This window comes from Erinaceus europaeus, chromosome 14 (assembly GCF_950295315.1).
Source record: "Erinaceus europaeus chromosome 14, mEriEur2.1, whole genome shotgun sequence".
Lineage (NCBI taxonomy): Eukaryota > Metazoa > Chordata > Mammalia > Eulipotyphla > Erinaceidae > Erinaceus > Erinaceus europaeus.
The window spans coordinates 100,259,702-100,280,762 of NC_080175.1; the positions used below are offsets into that span (position 1 = coordinate 100,259,702).

At 44.2% G+C, this 21,061-nt stretch overlaps 1 protein-coding gene across 1 annotated transcript in view; it reads left to right on the top strand.

Moving 5' to 3' along the window:
* Nucleotides 1-374: 374 nt before the first annotated feature.
* The window catches only part of LOC103128200 (transmembrane protein 45A), a 150,107-nt gene continuing 129,420 nt past the window's right edge, over nt 375-21,061 (top strand). The window contains exons 1-2 of the mRNA XM_060172201.1: nt 375-554; nt 6,571-6,810. Coding sequence (XP_060028184.1) covers nt 390-554; nt 6,571-6,810 — 405 coding nt within the window. The 5' untranslated portion in view covers nt 375-389. The remainder of the gene's footprint in view (nt 555-6,570; nt 6,811-21,061) is intronic.

Sequence of the window (21,061 nt, forward strand, 5' to 3'; positions counted from 1 at the left end):
GCCTCATTTTAGCTAGGACTGGCCTGGAGCGACAGGCACATTGTGAAGGTCACGCTCCATGGTCGTGCACAGCTGGAGATGCACAGGGAGGGCAAACCGGGCTGTGGGCTGTGCTTCCCACCCTCAGGCTGTAGCACAAGCCCGGCAAGGAAGGATTAAAAAGGCAGGGGAAGGGAGGGGACCGCAACGAAGGGATCACCCCAGGCTGGCTGGTGGGGAAGTGCTTGTTTCTCCTTTAAGGAGCCCAGTATTGGAGACCGTCTGAAAATACGTTGCCTTTGTTTGGGGGGTGGGGGAAGATTCAGGGTTTTACCAAATCAGCCTGTCAGATGGTGTTTCCTGATGCTCAGTACAGGCACAGGCCTTCAGACTTCTGACTCGCCTTTCACATGGAGCCCAGAGATGATGATGACGATGATGATGTGTCTTTTGCTAAATGGATGAGCAGCTACTGGGGTCACGGCTGGATAGAGGAGAGTGACAGGAGACTCCGGGACCGGCACCGGAGTGGATCTCAAGAGAGCGGCTTCAGGAAGACTTCTCTGCCTTGCTCAGTAAGTCACTGCAGGTCCAGGGAAGTCCTGCACTCGGGGAGGGGCTACCCTTGGGATGTTTTGGTATAAAGTTCTCTTTGGTTCAAAATAAATACTGCAAAATTTGTTTTTTTTGACTTAGTTTGTTTGACAGAACAGAGATAAATTGAGAAGGAGGTAGGAGAAAGAGAGACAGAGAGATACCTGAAGCACTGCTTCACCACTTGTGAAGCTTTCTCCTTGCGGATGGGGACCAGGGCTTGAACCCAGGTTCTTGTGCCTGGTAATATGTGCATTTAACCAGGTGCACCACCACTCACCTCACCCCTCATTTGTCTTTTAATGTCAATAAAAACCCAAATAAAAAATCCTTTTTGGTTTTTTAAAAATATTTATTTATTTATTTATTCCCTTTTGTTGCCCTTGTTGTTTTATTGTTGTAGTTGTTGTTGATGTCGTCGTTGTTGGATAGGACAGAGAGAAATGGAGAGAGGAGAGGAAGACAGAGGGGGAGAGAAAGACAGACACCTGCAGACCTGCTCCACCACCTGTGAAGCGACTCCCCTGCAGGTGGGGAGCCGGGGGCTCCAACCTGGATATTTACCCCAGTCCTTGCGCTTTGCGCCACGTGCACTTAACCCGCTGTGCTACCACCTGACTCCCCCTTTTATGGTTTTTATCTCACCCTCCAAGGAACCTGATTTTCAAGTAAAAGATGATGAATTCTTCATTTTAATAACCTAAGCTATCTTAAACTGTTATTTAGAGTTCCTGGTAAGCTGAAGATAATCCTACTGGTAGTTTATTTTAAGCTTAAGAAAAAGAAACCAAAAACTTGATGCTATAGTCCATGTAGCATCAGTGTGGATCAGCGTGTGACTTACAGTAGTCTTCTGGAGCTAGCTCCACTCTCTAAGAAATGAAAAATCCCACTTAGAAAAGTACTACTTTTGGTAATATTTACATTCTTGTCTTCTGTTTTTCATTAGAAATAATGGGAGAGGGCGCGGGTACATAGCACAATGGTTATGCAAACAGACTCTCATGCCTGAGGCTCCATCAAGTCCCAGGTTCAATCCCCTGCACCACCATAAGCCAGAGCTGAGCAGTACTCTGATTAAATAAATAAATAAATAAATAAATAAATAAATATAATAGGAGAAAAGTCAGAATTCTTCAGCCCTAGAGATATTATTTTCCCATGGACTGAGCAGAGCAACTGGTATCAGAGAAACAAGAAGTGAACAGGAAGGCTCTAGAGAGGGCCGTGGTGGGCCTGCCAGCTGTGGTCGTGACTTTCTCTGCTTTTAGTTGCCGCTCTGGAGAACTCTACAGGGCACACAGGTGACCTCGGCTTCACAGACAAGCAGCGGTGATAGTGCTGTTCTCTTTACAAGCCATCTAGAACCCCAGATAGCCAAGAATGCTTCTGAACTCCCCTATTTCCGTCAACCCCAGGATCCAGTAAATTGGGGAGTAATGTCTGTCAGGGATATTAAAACGTCTAAGGCAACTCCACTAACTCCCAGTGACCAGCAGGTGTGACCTTCAAGATCTTTAAGTGAAAAGTAGGAGGGTTGGACCAGATGATCTCCAAGAGCCCTGCTAGCTCTGACTTCCCACGCTTTGTTATAAAAGACACGCTTGCTTACCACACTCTCACTGTAAGCCCTTCTGTTTCACGTCACTCAGGGCTTCAGAATATGGGAATCAGGAGCAGGATTCATCCCTATCTCCAGATTGTGAGAATCAAGGAGAAACAGAGAAAAGTAATGATTCATTGTCCGTCACAAGAACACTTTGCAGCTATACAAAAGGAAAGCTGACACATAACTTTGAAAACATGGTTTCTGATATAAAGTATAGCTTAACTGGACCTTAAAATGGAGAGAGCTCCGGTTCGAGCCCCCTGCTCCCCACCTGCAGGGGAGTCGCTTCACAAGCGGTGAAGCAGGTCTGCAGGTGTCTGTCTTTCTCTGCCCCTCTCTGTTTTCCCCTCCTCTCTCCATTTCTCTCTCTCCTATCTAACAACGACAACATCAATAACAATAATAACTACAACAACGAAAAACAACAAGGGCAACAAAAGAGAAAATAAATAAATAAAATATTTTTTAAAAAATGGAGACAGCTCACTCTTGAGAAGCACTTCCAACTTCCGGTGTTGTTTGCCTTACACGCCTGATATTACACGCCTGAGGCTCTGGCGGTCCCTGGCTGCTTCTCCAGCTTCCGGAGCTCTCCTCTGTCTAGCTAGTTCTCATTATTGTTGCTCTTTTAACCTTATTTCTCATCAAGTCACACAGCGAAAAGGAGACCAATTGGAAATATTCTCTGATTTAAGGAACCATGTGTTTATACTGTGATCAAAACTCTTGCCATCTCTTTTTAGATCTCTTAGGGGAAGAGGATGTTTATTCAAATATCTGTGTTTCAACTCTCAGTTTAAGAGTATTTTATTAAAAACACTTGTGCTAAGAATACTTAACTCTGAGCGTGTCAAAGCGGTTGTGAACTCTAGGAGCTATGTGGCAAGCAGCTCTTTAGAACTTGGCTCTCCTGCATAACTGAAATGTTACGTCCTTGATAAGAGGCTCCTCTGGTCTCCTCACAGCCCTGCCCACCCCCCGCCACTATGTTCCTTGACTCTGTGAACCTGATTTTGTTAAATACCTCAAATATCTTTCTTCTAGAGGATATATATATATATATATATATATATATATATATATATATGTATATACATATGCATAATGGGTAAGCATCTTTCCCCATTCTGTCGGCTCTTTTCTGTTTATAGTTTCCTGTGCTGTAAGAAGCTTGTACATTCTGTGGAGATTCATTCCTTTGCTGTTGGGATGGGTTCCTAAAGATGGCCGTAATGCTAATGTCCCGGGATTGTTCTGCCCACGTCATCTTCTTTATATGTCAAGGCTTCAGCTCTACCTCAAGGCCTTTAACTCATTTTGAATTAATTCTTCCTTGTGGGACTAGAGGATAGTCCAGTTTCATGCTTTTGCATGTGACCACCCAGTCTTCCCATCATTTATTTATTATTATTATCATTGTAAAATCTCGTCATCAATAGTTGGTTATAAATTGTAAGATGGCAGTGTCTAGCGCCACACCACACGCACCACGAAAGTTGTGTTCCCACCCTCCCGTCTCCCAGAGAGAACCACCAGAGTTCTCACAAGGCTTGCTTCTGTGTGTTTTTGCAAGTTCATGTTAACCAGCTCTCTAGATTCTACATTGGAGTGAAACCATCTGGTAGTTGTCTCTTTAAAAAAATATATTTATTTATTTTCCCTTCTGTTACCCTTGTTATTTTTTATTGTTGTTGTAGTTATTGTTGATGTCATCACTGTTAGGACAGAGAGAAATGGAGAGAGGAGGGGAAGACAGAGAGGGGGAGAGAAAGACAGACACCTGCAGACCTGCTTCACCACCTGTGAAGTGACTCCCCTGCAGGTGGGGAGCCAGGGGCTTGAACCGGGATTTTTACTATGGTCCTTGCGCTTCACACCACGTGTGCTTAACCCATTGCGCTACCGCCCCACTCCCGGCCGTTGTCTTTCATTTAAAAAAATTTTTTTTATTTAAGAAAGTATTAATTAACAAAACCATAGGGTAGGAGGGGTACAACTCCACACAATTCCCACCACCCAGTCTCCATATCCCACCCCCTCCCCTGATAGCTTTCCCATTCTCCATCCCTCTGGGAGCATGGACTCAAGGTCACTGTGGGGTGCAGAAGGTGGAAGGTCTGGCTTCTGTAATTGCTTCCCCGCTGAACATGGGCGTTGACTGGTCGGTCCATACTCCCAGCCTGTCTCTCTCTTTCCCTAGTAGGGTGGGTCTCTGGGGAAGCGGAGCTCCAGGGCACGTTGGTGGGGTCTTGTCTTTCATTTCTTTGCTTATTTCACTAGGCATCATCACCTTCAATTCCATCCATTTTGTGCCAAAGAACACAACGTCATCTTTTTTGATCGCATAATAATATTCCATGGGATATGTATCCCATAACTTCTTTTTTAGCCAGTTATCTGCCCCATCATCATTTATTAAAGAGACCATTTTGTGGCTTTAAATTCTTTATCATTAATTAAATGTTGATCAATGGATAGATTTATATATGTTTTCCATTTTATTGCATTAACTTACGTATCTATTTTTTATTCCAATGTTATGCCACAAATTTTAAAAGAAGTTTGACTTCTCTGTACTGCCTGTCCTTTGATCATTTTCCCATTGTGATTTTTTAAAAAAAATTATTGAGGGTATCAATGGTTTTATAGTAAACAGTAAATACTGTTATTGGTCCATTGTGATTTTAATATTGATACCAGTGTGATATACAATTTCTGTTAGACTGATTTGTGTGACACATGCTTACTTTCAAGATTTTTTTTTTTTTTTTTTTACTTTACTAACATGGAACAACTTCCAAAAGATTTTGTTGGGCCTGGTGGTGCTGTGTGTGATGGAGCATACATTACCCTGCTCAAGCCCCCGGTCCCCACTTGCAGGGGGAAAGCTTCACGAGTGCTGAAGCTGTGTCGCAGGTATCTCTCTGTATCTCTGTCTCTCTCCTCTCTATCTCTCATTCTCTTTCAGTTTCTACAAAAAAGAGAAAAAGAGAGAAAAGAGGAAAAAAAGAAAGGAAGAAGGAAAGAAAGATGCCTTCCAAGAGCGGTGGATTCATTGCTCAGGCACTAAGCCCTAGTGATAACCCTGGTGGCAATTAAAAATATAGATGAATAAAATATCTTGCCTTCTATTTAGTTTTATGTTGCTTATATGAACATTTGTTCTATTTTATATAGTTAATTCAACTTTCCTATGATGTCTGCCACTTAGTTTTGTTTAGAAACTCCTCCAGACAAAATCACACCTTCACCTTTGTATTATTTATTTTCTTTTTTAAAAAGATTTTATTTATTTATTTTGTCTCCTTTTCATGAGAAAGATAGAATGAGAGACAGAAAGAACCAGACATCATCACTCTTGTACACGTGCTGCTGGGCATTGCACTTGGGACCTCATTGTTGAGAATCCAATGCCTCCAGTGTGCCACCTCCTGGACCACTGTATCATTTCCTTAATCACGTTTGCATTAACTTTTTTTATCATCTGAAATTTATTTGATTGAAGGTTTGGAATCTTCATTACACCACCCCAGTGGTGGAGCAACAGAGTCAGTCCTCCCTCAAATATGCTACCCAGTGGTCTGATTGTTTGTTAGTTAGTTTGTTTATTACTTAAGGCTTATTTCTTTATTTTATTTGATTTTTTAAATTATTTATTTATAAAAAGGAAGCATTGACTAAACCATAGGATAAGAGGGGTACAACTTAGCACAATTCCCACCACCAGATCTCCGTATCCCACCTCCTCCCCTGACAGCTTTCCCATTCTCTATCCCTCTGGGAGCATGGACCCAGGGTCATTGTGGGACGCAGAAGGTGGAAGGTCTGGCTTCTGTAATTGCTTCCCCACTGAACATGGGCGTTGACAGGTGGATCCACACTCCCAGCCTGTCTCTCTCTTTCCAAGGCACATTGGTGGGGCTGTCTGTCCAGGGAAGTCTGGTCGCATCCCACTGGCATCTGGGAACCTGGTGGCTAAAAAGAGAGTTAATATACAAAGCTGAACAAATTGTTGACCATTAAGGTTTATTTCTGTATGTGTGTGTGAGAGAGGGAGAGAGGAGGAAAGAGAGTTGGGGGAGAACACCAGAGTGCTACTCTGACATGTGGGTTGCTGGGAGCTGAACTTGACCCTCATGGCTGAGAGTCTAACACTTTATTCACGGCTCCCTCTCTTGGGTCCTGTTCTTCTTTATGTCTAACCAGCTGATGCTACCGCCTCATCAGAAGAGATAGATTCTACTGAAGATAAAACTTCAGTCCAACATGAGGTTTGTATAGTTGGTGATTTAACAGGATAAAACATTTTACAGGATAAAAAAATCCTATCTCAATGCTTATATCCAGAGCTCTTTTTAATTATACATTTTTAAATTCTGTATGTCCAGTTTCCTGTGCACCCAAGGATCACACCATCTGACAGCCATCCTAGAAGGCGTTCTCATGGGGACCCAGGATTTCGATGTTGTTCTCACTTGAGGGGCGACCGAAAATGCTCAGGGGACAGACTGTTCCAGAACTCTCTGGAGTCAGAAGGAAGACCCCTTCCCACACACTGCGTGACTCAGGCACTCTCAGAGTCCTGCGAGCGGCCAGTGCACTTGAGAACCAAACGCTCCGTGTCCTTGGTATGTAAAACAGTCATCGAATATTTAAGTCGATTTGTAAACGGCATCTTCATCCTCTCCCCGTTGGAGAGGACCAGCTTCTTCATTTATAGCTGGGCGCTGAGACCTTTGAAAAATGGCTGTCAGTTTTCCATAGCTCAGATGTACACACATCTGTTAAAACTATGATTTCTAGGACAGAAGAGTTCCCGGTAGGCCATGCATGGGGTGTTTTTGTTACCAAGACTCTGGACCTTGGAGTGTGCTTTTTGTTTCCTTTGCTATAAATAACTGTAGCTCAGTCTTTCACAATTTAAAGAAAAATGCAGCTTCTCCTGCCCTTTTGTATTTATTTTTATTTTTTTAATGTTCAAAAATATTTTATTTATTTCAATATAGATAGAAATTGGGAGATAGAAATTAGAGTATAGATAGAGGAAGAGAGAGACAGAGAGACACCTGCAGCCCTGCTGGTATTACCACTCATAAAACTTTCCCCTGCAGGTGGGGACCGGGGGTTTGAACCTGGGTCCTTGAGCACTATAACTTGTGTGATCAACCAGGTGTGCCACCACCTGGCCCCTATTTTTAAAATGTTATTAGTATGTCCTTTCATATTTAATACAGTAGGAAATTGTTGATGACTGTATTGTATGCTTCCTTGTACATTTTTCTGATTGAGAGAAAGATGCCAGAACACTGCTCTGTTTTACACAGGTATCAAGAACTGAGCAGTCTTTGGTCCAGACAAACAAACAACCCCCCACCACCACCCCGGAAGAAACTTGTGGACACTCCTAGGAAGTATACAGAAGTGGTTGAGGCACCCACAGAGCCTGCTTAGAGGAGTCCTAATAAAATATGCAGGAGACATGGACTTGAAAGGGGAGGAAGGTAAAGAGAGATTCCACTGATGGCATCAAACCAGATACATAAGTGATGAACTGGAATTCAGTAAGTCTGGGGGAAGCTTCTCAGTTCTGCAACACACACTGTGTAGCCAGGAGCAAAAATACTCTGTTAAGCTTTTTGTTGTTGGTGTTATTTGCAAAACGGGGATAATGCGGATGAATGTCTGCATGTAGTAGGCAGAGCAGACAGTGCGCCTAGGTGCTGCCAAATTGCTCCTTGAATCAGGCTTTGTGAATGTAAGGGAGAGAGAACTGTTTTATTTATTATTTTAAGAAAATATTTATTTATTCATTTTCCCTTTGTTTTTGCCCTTGTTGTTTTATGTTGTAGTTATTATTGTTGTTGTTATTGATGTCTTCGTTGTAGGATAGGACAGAGAGAAATGGAGAGAGGAGGGGGAGACAGAGAGGGAAGAGAAAGACAGACACCTGCAGACCTGCTTCACCGCTTGTGAAGCGACTCCCCTGCAGGTGGGGAGCCGGGGGCTCGAACCGGGATCCTCTCGCCGGTCCTTGTGCTTTGCGCCACCTGCGCTTAACCGCTGTGCTACCGCCCGACTCCCCGAGAGAACTGTTTTAAAACAGTGATTCAGTGCTGCCTTACGAAAGTCTAAGACAACAGGGGTACAGTTTCATACAGTCCCCACCACCAGAGTTCTGTGTCCCCACTCTCTCCACTGGAAACTGCAGTGATTCTCTCAAGGTCACAGATGTGGGTTGACAGTTATTTCTGCAAGTATCTGTTATCTCTCTACCTATATATCTGTCTACCCTGTTGCCCATTTTTTTTTTACCCCTGTGGTCTTGCCTTCTCTTCCTTTTGTAATACTTTAAACCTATTACTAATTCAAAATGCCTTTCCTTTTCCTCTTGTCTCTCTGAGTCCTGATGGAATTGTGGTTCAGAGCCCTCTGGTCATCTTCCCCCTATCATTTCTCCCCCTCTGGGAAGATGGACCAAAGATCCTTATAGGGAGCAGAAGGTGGGAGTTCTGGCTTCTGTCATTGCTTCTCCGCTGGACATGGGTGTTGGCAGGTGGACCCACACCCCCAGCCTGTGTCTGTCTGTCCCTAGTGGGGCAGGGCTCTGGGGAGGGGAGGCTCCAGGACACATGGTGAGGGCGTCTGCCTGGGGAAGTCAGGATGGAATCCTAGTAGTGTCTGCAACTTGGTACCTGAAAGGCAGTAAGCTAAGAAGCAGAACAAAATGTTTAATAAACAGAAACCGGAAAGGAAGTGTGGAGGAGGTGAGAATAGGGACCTTGGGGTAGAAAGAAGCTTGGAGGTCTATTTCAGGTGTGTTTCTAGGGGCCTGTGACTTTAGTCATCTTTGCTTAAGCTTGATAGTTAACACGGAGGTGGACTAAGAATACTGCCTGGGAAGATGTAGTCAGAGTTGAGAATAGGGTTAGAAAGCTGGATTAGGGCAGAGAGTAGGTCCCACACTTGAAGAGAATATATATCTGACCCAGGACCCATGTATATTCCTGCTTAAAACAGGAGCCTGTGTGACCACTGAGTCCCTGTCAGTCTGAGCTCACAGTCCATGGGCACAGCTGGAACCTTCCAGGCTGCTCTCATGTCAGGACCCGTCTTCCTCGAGGGGCAGAGCAGGCTGACCAGCCTCCCTGCAGAGAGTGGGGAGTCCCCACCATGGCTGCTCTGCAGTGAGGGCAGGTCCTGGAGAGGCCACAGGAGGGCTTGTGCTGATGTTCCTGAGGGAGGTGACAGTGAGGGTGGAAAGAGGGGTCTAGGTCCATTGTATTTCGGGGGGGATCCTCTCTCTAGGGTCTGTAACTTTGTAGGAGATCGCACCATCTGAGATGGAACTGGGGAGTCCTGTGTGTTAGGAAAGGTCTTACAGATTATTGGAGTTAGAAGGCTGCCATCTCAGGCTTGGTGTCTCAGTATAATCTGAAGGGGGCCAGGTGGCAGCACACCTGGTGAAGCACACACATTGCAGTGTGCAAGGTTGCAAGTTTAAGTTCCTGGTCCCCACCTGCAGGGGAGAAAGCTTCACGAGTGGTAGAGCTGGGATGCAGATGTCTCTGTCTCTCTCCCTCTCTGTCTCTCCCTCCCTTCTCAATTCCTTCTGTCTCTACTCAATAATAAGTAAATAAAAACATTTAAAAATCAATATAATCTGAAGCAGAAAAGGCAGTGACAGCACAACATGGCATGGCGACACTGGTTGTGTTGATTTAGTTGAGGTCATCAGAGTCTAAGGGGTCGAGAGGAGAGGCATGAAGAAATACAAAGTCCTAGAGGTCCCAGGACTGGGAGAAATGTGAATTTTAAAGAGAACGGGGAAGGTTCCTTGTGGTCTTAGAGTTTTAAAAGACATTAGGTAATTATTATTATAACCAAGTCAGTTGGGAGCTTATTTGTCTTTGAAAATCCCATGGTTAGGATTTACTGTGTTACGTTTGTCCTCACCATGCTTTCTGTCACTTAATGATGTCTGCTAATAACTATGTCTTACATATTGACAGAAACAAATGATTCTGGTCGGACTGGGCTAAGGCAGTAGGTACCTATTGCTTTTGACCTCACTGCTCATCTGAGCACCATCTGACCTTTCTGTCTGGCAGTGATGGTTGTTGGAAGTGTCATTGTGTATGTTTATTTATTTATTTTATTTTATTTTATTTTTTTGCCCCTGGTCTCCACCTGCAGGGGAAAAGCCTCACAAGTGGTAAAGCAATGTTGCAGCTGTCTCTCTTCTCTCTCCCTCTCTACCATCCTCTTTTTTAATTTCTGGCTGTCTCTGTCCAATAAAAAATATATATATTTTCCAAAAAATTGAAAAAATAAATACAATGTATCTTCCTTCCTAGCATACTTATTTCTTCAGTTTCTTGTGTGTGAGTTATTATTACTACTTGTTTTAATCAGAGTACTGCTCAGCTCTGGCTTATGGTGGTGTTGTGGATTGAACCTGGGATTGAACCTGTTTATATTACTATTATTATTTAAATATTAAAAAACATTCTTATCCTTTTACTTATTTATTTGATAGAGACAGGGAGAAACTGAAAAAGGGGAGATAGAGAAGGAGAGAGAAGGAGAGACACCTGCAGCCCTGCTTCACTGCTCAGGAAGCTGCCCCTCTGCAAGTGGGGACTGGAGGCTTGAACCGGGGTCCTTGAGCATTGTAGCATGCACTCTACTGGGCATGCTACCGCCCAGCCCTACACTATTTTTCTTTTTTAAATATTTATTTATTATTTTCCTTATTGCCGCCCTTGTTGTTTTTTTATTGTTGTTGTAGTTATTATTGTTGTCGTCGTTGTTGGGTAGGACAGAGAGAAATGGAGAGAGGAGGGGAAGACAGAGAGGGGGAGAGAAAGACAGACACCTGCAGACCTGCTTCACCGCCTGGGAAGCGACTCCCCTGCAGGTGGGGAGCCGGGGGCTCGAACCAGGATTCTTCCGCCGATGCTTGCACTTTGCACCACATGTGCTTAACCCGCTGCACTACCGCCCGACTCCCCTAAACCTGGATACTTTTGAGGGTCCTTGTGCTTAGTACTATGTGCACTTAACCTGGTGCGCCGCTACCCAGTCTCTCACAAGAACATTTTCTTACATAAACACAGCCTAAAAATTAAGCAGCCATTTAACAGTGATATAGTACTTCTATACCTAATCTGTCGACCTGATTCATATTTTCTAGTTGTCTATTAATTTTACTTTTGTAAAATATTTGTTTATTTTAAGAGAGAGAGAGAAGGATAGGAGAGAACCAGAATATCACTCTGGACATGCAGTACTGGGGGTTGAGCTTGGGAGGGACCTCATGCTTGAGAGCACAGCACGTTAGCCACTGGGCCACGTCCTCAGCTGCAGCAATCCCGTATAAAGGCATTCCAGATCACGTGTTGCGGCCCCTCTGCGTGTTCCTCTAGCCGATTTATCCTGGAGCCGTCCAAGGAAACAGGAAGGGCTGTTTTGTGTGACTGGGTACCTTCACTGCACTCACATTGTCACGTCTTTGCCGACAGTTCCGTTGAAAGAACTCAGGCCACAGACAGGCAGAAACACCCCTTCCAGCGATGCCTGTTACTTCCCCCAGCTCAGTGAGGGTGCACCTGTCACCAGATGGAGCTTCTTGTCCCTTTGTACACTGACTGGCCCCGCACCTGCACATGGGGGTGCCGTCTGGGCGGTAGAGTCTCCTCGGCTAGAGTCGCATGTCCTCCTCCTAGAAGAGCATGTGGGTTGCGTGAGCTGTGAGTGCGAGTCTGCAGGGACAGTGAGGCTGCATGTGCTGCGCCTGCAGGGACAGTGAGGCTGCGTGCGCTGCGCCTGCAGGGACAGTGAGGCTGCGTGTGCTGTCTGCTGGGACAGTGAGGCTGCGTGTGCTGCGTCTGCAGGGACAGTGAGGCTGCGTGCGCTGCGTCTGCAGGGACAGTGAGGCTGCGTGTGCTGCGTCTGCAGGGACAGTGAGGCTGCGTGCGCTGTGTCTGCCGGGACAGTGAGGCTGCGTGTGCTGCGCCTGCAGGGACAGTGAGGCTGCGTGTGCTGCACCTGCAGGGACAGTGAGGCTGCGTGCGCTGTGCTACCCTCTGGTGTCAGGCATCCTTCATGCAGATGCAGCACTGCGGTGACTTAAAGAAACACAAACCAGGGCACCCAGAGACACTCACTGACACCAAGAGACACTCACTCACACACAAGGCAGCCAGAGACACTCACTCACACATCAAAGGACCCAGAGACACTCACCTGCACACCAAGGCAGCCAGAGACACTCACACGCCAAGGCACCCAGAGACACTCACTCACACACCAAGGCACCCAGAGACACTCACTCAGATGTCAAGGCACCCAGAGCCACTCACTCACACACCAAGGCACCCAGAGACACTCACTCAGATGTCAAGGCACCCAGAGCCACTCACTCACACGCCAAGGCACCCAGAGCCACTCACTCACACGCCAAGGCACCCAGAGACACTCACTCACACGCCAAGGCAGCCAGAGACACTCACTTAATCCTGCTCTCCAAACACCCCTTTGTGTCAGAGGCATAGAGGACCTGACCTCCATTTTTTGTGATTTAGGACTAAAACCTGAGCTCAGGTTGTGCCGATCGTGTAGAGAGGCTGTCTTCTTTCTTGACTGTCAGGACATATATGATACACTGCAAACTGTGGCGTATTGCTACTCTTCTCTGATGCTTCTCTTTCAGGGACATGAGAGCCAAAAGGAGAGAACTGAGAGAGAATTCCTGAGCAGGAGTGGGGGAAGGCCCTGCAAGAAACTGGAGGAGAATTCTAGGAAGGAAGACCAGGGAGAAGCCTATGTGTCTCCTTTACTTCGAGAAGGGCCCTACTAGCACCTGTTTCCACGCGGCTGCGGCTGTGCTGTGCGTGCCGGGTGCCCAGACAGCACACACTGTGCTGTAAGAAGACTCGGGCAGGGCTGAGTGGCGGGCAGGGGTGGCTGGCGCTGCTGCTCCCAGGCCACCTGCAGCATACCCCCTGCCTCTGGCCTCCTCGGACAGTGACCGTTGTGTTTCCCTTTCATGGCGAGAAGAGGAATTAAGGTATTTTAACAGAGTGAAGTAATTCTCGAAAAAATATATATCAAAAATTTTTCAAGACCCACCTGCACCTTCTTCCACATCCACCTTTCAAGTAGACTTTAATAAATGCCATCAGTGACTACGTTTACTCCCTTATTACAAGAAATGATGTGTTTCTAATGGCCTTCGTGTAAGGAGAAGCAGTCAGTAACACGCCAGTTACTGTGCTGAGTGTTTTAACACATCACCTAAAATAACCCTTACTAATCTGAGGTGGGACCCGTTGCTCCAGCTTTTGGCTGAGGAAACCAAAGTTCTAACAGTCAGTCCTTGTGCTTTGTGCCACCTGCGCTTAACCTGCTACGCTACCACCCAACTCCCTTGAGCCATATTTTTTACTTTTTTTTTCCCTAGAAGAAAAACAGGAAGAATTCTTTAGTATTTTCCTTGTTTATTTTTGGTCTCTGTTTTGGATTTCCAAATTCCCACAGGAAGCTAAAGTTTCTCTTTTATTATTTTATTTTTTCAGGGTCTCCATCTTAAAAGAAGTCTATTTCACAAATAGCTAGTCACAATCGGAGTCCAAATTAATTGTTGATTAGACACACAGTGACCTTGACAGAAACAACAGAAGGAAGGGAGGAGAAATGGAAGAAAACAACAAAAAAGAGAATTTTGATGTTGCTTTTAAAAATACTTATTTATTTTGAAAGAAAAAAGAGAGAGAGAGAAAGAGACACAGAGAGACCAGACTCCTGCTTAGCTCTAGCTTATTGTGCTGTTGAGGATCGAACCTGGAACCTCAGAGCCTCAGGCATCAAAGTCTTTTGCAGAACTACTATGTTGTCTCCTCAGCCTAGATTTTAATTTTTATTCATTCAGTTTTTATATTCCTCCGTATTCATTTAAGAAGAACTTTGGAATGCCTATATGCAGAAATTTAAATGCAGTATTGTGTGTTTCCACATGTGTAAACAACAGCTTCAAGCTATTGTAATAATAGACTGTGTAATACAGCCTGTATTGTGCCGAGGGGCAGAAGGGGCCCGCCGGGCCCTCATGGCCTGCGTTTTGCTGCCACTGCAGACAAATAGTTGTCTTCCCCCATCGCTGCTTCCTTTCCCAACCATGTTTCAGACTTAGGTGTGGTCTTTGCTGTGGTCCCTAGAGAGTACTGTGGAGGGAGAAGGCTCGGTGATGAGGAGAGATGTATAGAGGGGTTCTTCGGCTTCATGGGGACTGGCTGTGGGAGTAGCTACCTCTTACTTCAGCCACAACTCTGAGACTTCTCCCAGTTCATGGACTCAAGGAGAGCACTGGGTCAGGGAGATGGCTTTTGCAGAGGACTATCATGTCCGAGGCTCAGAGGCCAGAGCTGAATGGTTCTCTCTCTCTCTCTCTCTCTCTCTCTCTGCCTCCAGGGTTATCACTGGGGCTCAGTGCCAGCACTACGAATTCACTGCTTCTGGTGGTCATTCTTTACCATTTTATTGGACAAGACAGAGAGAAATTGAGGGGGGGAGATAAAGAGGGAGAGAGAAAGAGAGAGAGAGAGAGAGAGAGAGAGAGAAAGAAACACCTGTAGCCCTACTTCACTGCTTGTGAAGTGTTCCCCCTGCAAGTGGAGAGCGCAGGCTCGAACCTGGATACTTATGCAGGTCTTCCGCGCTTACCTGGGCGTACCACTGCCTGGCACCCTTAGTTTTGTTTCCAAGGTCTCTCATTGCTATGGTTTATATCTGTTATCAAATGACCTGCACTTCTTGAAAGATAGCTCTGGATGTTTCCACTCACATATGCAATGTAGAGAATTGAAACATGGATTTATGGGGGTAGTGGAACTGTTGCTAAAACTTTGGGAAGACTCTGATGGTTACACTTGGGGCCCAGACCTGTGATGGTGGATGCAGTGTGAACTATACCCCTCTCATCTGAGGGTCTTGTAAACCGTTGTGAAATCACTAGTGAAAATAAATTTTACAACAGAATGTTCCTCACAATAAAATCTACAGATAAAGAAAAAGCATAAAAAAACTTAATTTACCAGCTCAGAGACAAACATTATTAATACTTTGGTGCATATTCTTCTAGAATATTATCTAAGTGCACACAAACACACACACACATGCACACACGCACACACACATGCACACACGCACACTACTGTTTTCAGTTGAGTTCACTTCAGTTAATATATCATTAGTATCTTTTTAAATCAGTAAAATAGTATACTGTATACTTCTAATTTCAGTAGTTTTTTATATATTTTTAAATTTTTCCAGAGCAGTGTTCAGTTCGGGTTTATGGTGGTGTGGGGGATTGAACTTGGTACCTTAGAGCCTCAGACATGAGAGTCTGTTGCATAACCATTGTGCTACCACCCCCACTCATTAATGTAGATTTTAAACAGATTCATGTCTCTTCTATCTTAAAACTTCCCTTTTTAACAATAAAAACCATCAAAGCCAGCCACGACCTCGAGACTGAGCGTTCTCTGCAAGCATCACTCTGCTGTCTGCCTGCCCTGCTGAGCCTCTGTGCCTCTGGAAGTGTGACCACCTGTATTCTCCCATGCTCCTTTGCACCTCTCTGATCTCTCTTCCTGGTCGTGGGTGGAAGATTCTTACTCCTTAAACAGTGCTTTTCCTCTGGGCTTCACCTACATCCTTCTCCTATTTTCTCTAGGAAATTTTAGGCATTCCTATGTCATCACCTACCCATGCCTTTTTTTTTTTTTTTTTTAACAGAACACTGCTCAGCTCTGGTTTTATGGTGGTGCGGAGAATTGAACCTGGGACTTTGGAGCTTCAGGCATGAGAGTTTCTTTGCCGAACCATTATGGTATCTACCCCTGGCCCCATACGTGGTTGATCCCACTATCTCTGTCATGTAAACCACTCTTCTGAGCACCAGGTTTACATAAATAACTGACCCTTGGGCATGGAACCAGTTATAGGTTTCACAAACTTATTTTTTATTTTGTTCTTTAAAATTTATTGAAGAGAGAGAGAGAGGACACATCAGAGCATGAGTGTGGCACATGTAGTGCCAGGGCTGAAACCTGGACTTCATGCTTTTAAATCCCGCCCTGCGGCTCCACCACTGTTCTGCTTACAGTTCCTGTCTTAAGAGTCAACTGCTGGGCCAGCACAATAGCTACTGAATTTGTGTGTCTGCTTCAAAGATTTCATTTAGGGCTGGAAAAATAGCACACGTGAATAGTGGGCTGCTTTGCCATGCACACAACCCTGCTTCAAGCTCGGTCCTCACCACAGGGAAGGAAGTTTTGGTGTCGTGGTCTCCTCCCTCTCCCTCTTTACCGCTACCAAAAACAAAAGTAAAAGTAAATAAATCTTTTAAAAATATTTACTTGGTGGGAGGAGACAACATAATGGTTATGTAAAGAGACTTTCATGCCGGAGGCTCCAAAGTTCCAGGTTCAATTCCCTCATATCACCAAAAGCCAAACCTGAGCAGTACGCTGGTTAAAAAAAAATCTACTTATTTCATGAGACAGAGGAGAGAGTGAGTGAGAGAGAGAGAGACAGACAGACAGACAGAAAGGAGAGGCCAGAGTAGCACTCTGTCATATGTAACACTGGGGATCAAACTCAGGACCTCAAACTTCCAGAGTCCAGAGCTCTACCACTGTGCCACCGCCCAGGCTGCAGTTTCCGTTATGTGCTCCACCCAGGTTTGAGCCTGGACCCTAATGCACTGGAGGCTCCAGTGCTGTGGGATCTTGTCCTATCTCTCTGAAAAAATTAGCCTGGAGCACTGAATGACCATGATAACGAAAAAAGAAAAAAGCAAAAGAGTAAGCTGCTGTTTTCTCCCCCTCAGTCCCCAAGCTTCCCTTCTTTCCGTTTTCTCTCTCTCTCAGTGAGAGGGAGTATCGCTCACTAGCTGTCAGCAAGATGGGTGAGTTTGACGCCATCTTGTACACTCCTTTCCATCTCTTCATTTTTTTTTTATTATCTTTATATATTGGATAGAGACAGCCAGAAATTGAGAGGAAGGGGCATCTAGAGAGGGAGAGAGACACCTGTAAACCTGCTTCACCACATGTGAAGAATTCACCCTGAAGGTGGGAACCAGAGGCTTGAACCCGGGTCCTTGCACAGTGTTAATATATGGGCTCAACCAAGTGCGCCACCACCAGGCCGCAAGATAGACACCTGCAGGTCTGCTACACCGCTCAGGAAGCATCCTCCCTGCAGGTGGGGGTCAGAGGCTCACACCTGTATCCTCGCTCGTGGGGATATATATGCGCCACTGCCTGTCTCTCCCTCTCCATCTCCATTGAATTAGCTGTCAACTTCTGCCTATTTTGCCCCTAAATATCTCTTGGTTATGCCAGTTCTTTCAATTATCATTGACACAGATTGATTTTAAGTCCTTTTTATTTCATCTTGATGTGTATATTAAGATATAATATTAAAATGTTTCTATTTTGAATATTCTTGGTTACACTGAATATATTATTGAAAGAAATTTCATCTGCTTCTGCTACCTTTCTAATGTCTACTAGAGAGGTAAAGGTGACAGCTGTGTGTTACATTATGTTTCTGCATTGTATCACCTTAGTTTTTATCTTTACATTTTACTGAATTTTAAAAGGATTTGAATTTAATTATCTCATGGTGTTACTTGGGGTTAACTGGAATAACACATGTTACAATATTTCAAAGTTTTTCACCTACTTCTTTCTTTTCTTCCTTCTATTCTTTCGGAATGAAGATGCTTTTGTCTAGTCCTACTCCCTACTCCTGCGTGTCTTGCCCTGGAGTGTAGTGATTTCCTTTCATGTGCCTCCCCATCTAGACTATGAACTTAGTGACAAGAACCATGGGTTCCTCAGCTTTGTGTTTCTAGAACCAAATAGACCTCTGTCTCATACTAGTCACATGTCTGGATGTTGGAGCTGTGAACAACCAGCCTCCTAAAACTTGGATGAACGCAGCCTGTTCAGGCAAGACACTGCTGAGTATTACTCTAGTGGGATAAGATTGTATTTGTAGCTGGTAGCCTTCTGACATACTTTCTTTTTTAATTTTTAAATAGTGGTTTAATAATGATGAACAAGACTGTAAGATAACATGGGTACAATTCCACACAACTGTGGAATTCCCACCACCAGAGCTCCATGTCCCATCCCCTCCATTGGAAGCTTCCCTATTCTTTATCCTTCTGGGCAGATGGACAAAATTCATTATGCGGTACTGAAGGTGGGAGTTCTGGCTTCTGTAATGGCTTCTCTGCTGGACCTGACATACTTTGTAACAATGAAGAAGTTTATGAAATAGAAGAAAGTGACAGTCCACAGGAAGAAGCAGGGTTTGACTATTGGTAAGGCAGTCTGGTCTCTCTACTCCAGAGGGCAGTCTGGAGCCAACATTTAGCAGATAATTGTGGACACAGAAGTCTCACTGTCTTGTTAGTGACAAAATTACTGCCACTGTCTTCAAGTTAAAAAGAAAGAATTTCCACAATTTTTAATCAAGACTTGAAGTTGGATTAAGTGCATCATCAGATTTTGGCTGATTCTGATGACCTGCTGATGTATTTAAAGGCAGGCGTGCAGAAGGCGACAAGCTGATTCTCTACACAGCAAACAAAAGGCAAAAGAAAAAAGGGGGTTAAACATTGTGCACATAATTCACACTTCTTATAATAGAAAATGCTATTTTCCAAGGAGGATGACAGAGGACCTAGTGGGGGTTGTATTGTTATATGGAAAACTGGGAAATGTTCCGCATGTACAAACTACTGTATTTACTGTCGAATGTAAAATATTAATTCCCCAATAAAGAAATTTTTTAAAAAAAGAATACATAAAAAAGAAAATACTATTTTACTGACTTGGTTTTTAACCCTGGTGGCAAAGCATAAAAAATAAATAAATGAAGCTACTCTTATAGAACTCAAAGCTCTTACTCAGTGGCTGTTTTCTGTGTCTGTATTCAAAGGAAATGACAGAACTGGCTTGAAAAGACACCTGCATGGTCATGGTCATGGCCACTTACATGACTTACATCACTTACACTTACCTGCAGCATCTAAAGTATCCATCATCGAGAAAAACAATGAGTTATTTTGAGACAATAGAATGTCATTCTGCCATAAGCAAGAATGTTGCTGCTTGTGACATGGTAGGTCCAAGTGAAATAGAGACAAATACCATCCAATATCACTCATGTGGTATCTAAACAAACAAAAATGGGACAAACCTTCGTTGTGGACAACCTGTCACTGGTTTATAGAGAGAAGGTGGTCGGTGCAGGTAAACCGAATAAAGCTCAGGGCCTGTGAACTGACACAGTGGAGTCATCAAGTCAACCTGGGACTGCTGGGACTGTGTGTACTGTGTGTTTCGGTGGAGGGATGAGATCAAAGAAATGGAAGCTTCCTAGTGACTATTGGGTTTGTCTAGATTTCCCATTTGAGAAGGTCGCTAGCCAGCCGTCCGTTAAGGGGTAATACTAATGTTGTGTCTATGACGAGCCATTTAATATGATTAAGGAACCAACCAAGCATTTGCCCCAGGAATCTCTCTTCCTTTTTGCCAAAACTTTATTGCAAATAATAGTGCCATGGACATATATTTCCTTTTAAAAAATATTTATCTATTTCCTTTTGTTGGCCTTATTTTATTGTTATAGTTTTTGATGTTGTCGTCCTTGTGGGATAGGGCAGAGAGAAAGAGAGGACACCTGCAGACCTGCTTCACCGCTTGTGAAGCAGGTGGGGAGCCGGGGGCTCAAATCGGGATCCTTATCCCAGTCCTTGTGCTTGGTGCCACGTGCGCTTAACCAGCTGCGCTACTGCCCGACTCCCATACATATATTTCTTAATAATGCCATCATTGGAAGTTCGTCACAAATAACATGATCAGTTAGAGTTTCTTTTTTCTTTTCTTTCTTTTTCTTTTCTTTTTTTTTTTTTTAGCACCAGTGCCTGTGTAACCTCTAAGTCCCTATTGGTCTGATCTTATATGGTCACATCTGAGGAACATTTGCAGGCTTTGCTCATTTCAGGACCAGTCTTTTTTTTTTTTAATATTTACTTATTTATTATTTTTTCTTTTTTTATTGGGGAATTAATGTTTTACATTCAACAGTAAGTACAATAGTTTGTACATGCATAACATTCCCCAGTTTCCCATATAACAATACAACCCCCACTAGGTCCTCTGAATCCTTCCTGGACCTGTATTGAGTTAGAGTCTCTGCAGCTGTTGTTTAAATTTCTTTATTTGGGGATTAATGTTTTACAGTCAAGAGTAAATACAATAGTTTGTACATGCATAACATTCCCCAGTTTCTCATATAACAATACAACCTTCACTAGGTCCTCCTCTGCCGTCCTGATCCAAATCCTGAACCACCCCCCCCCCCACACACACACAGTCCTTTACTTTGGTGCAGCACACCAGCTCCAGTCCAGGTTCTGTTTAGTGTTTTCTCTTCTGATCTTGCTTTTCAACTTCTGCCTGAGAGTGAGGTCATCCCATCTTCATCCTTCTCTTTCTGACTTATCTCACTTCACAGGATTCCTTCAAGCTCCATCCAAGATGAGCTGAAAACGGTAAAAACACTGCAATGTTTGCGCTCAACCAGGTGCACCACCACCCACCCTCCTTAGCTTTCTTTTAGTGAGTATTCATATAATATTCAGTCTAGATGACTTTTTAAATATTTTATTTATTTATTTATTGGATAGAAACAGCCAATCAAGAGGGAGGGGAGTGATAGAGTAGGAGAGAGACAGACACCTACAGCACTACTTCACCACTCACAAAGCTTTCCCCCTGCAGGGGAGGGGAGGACCGG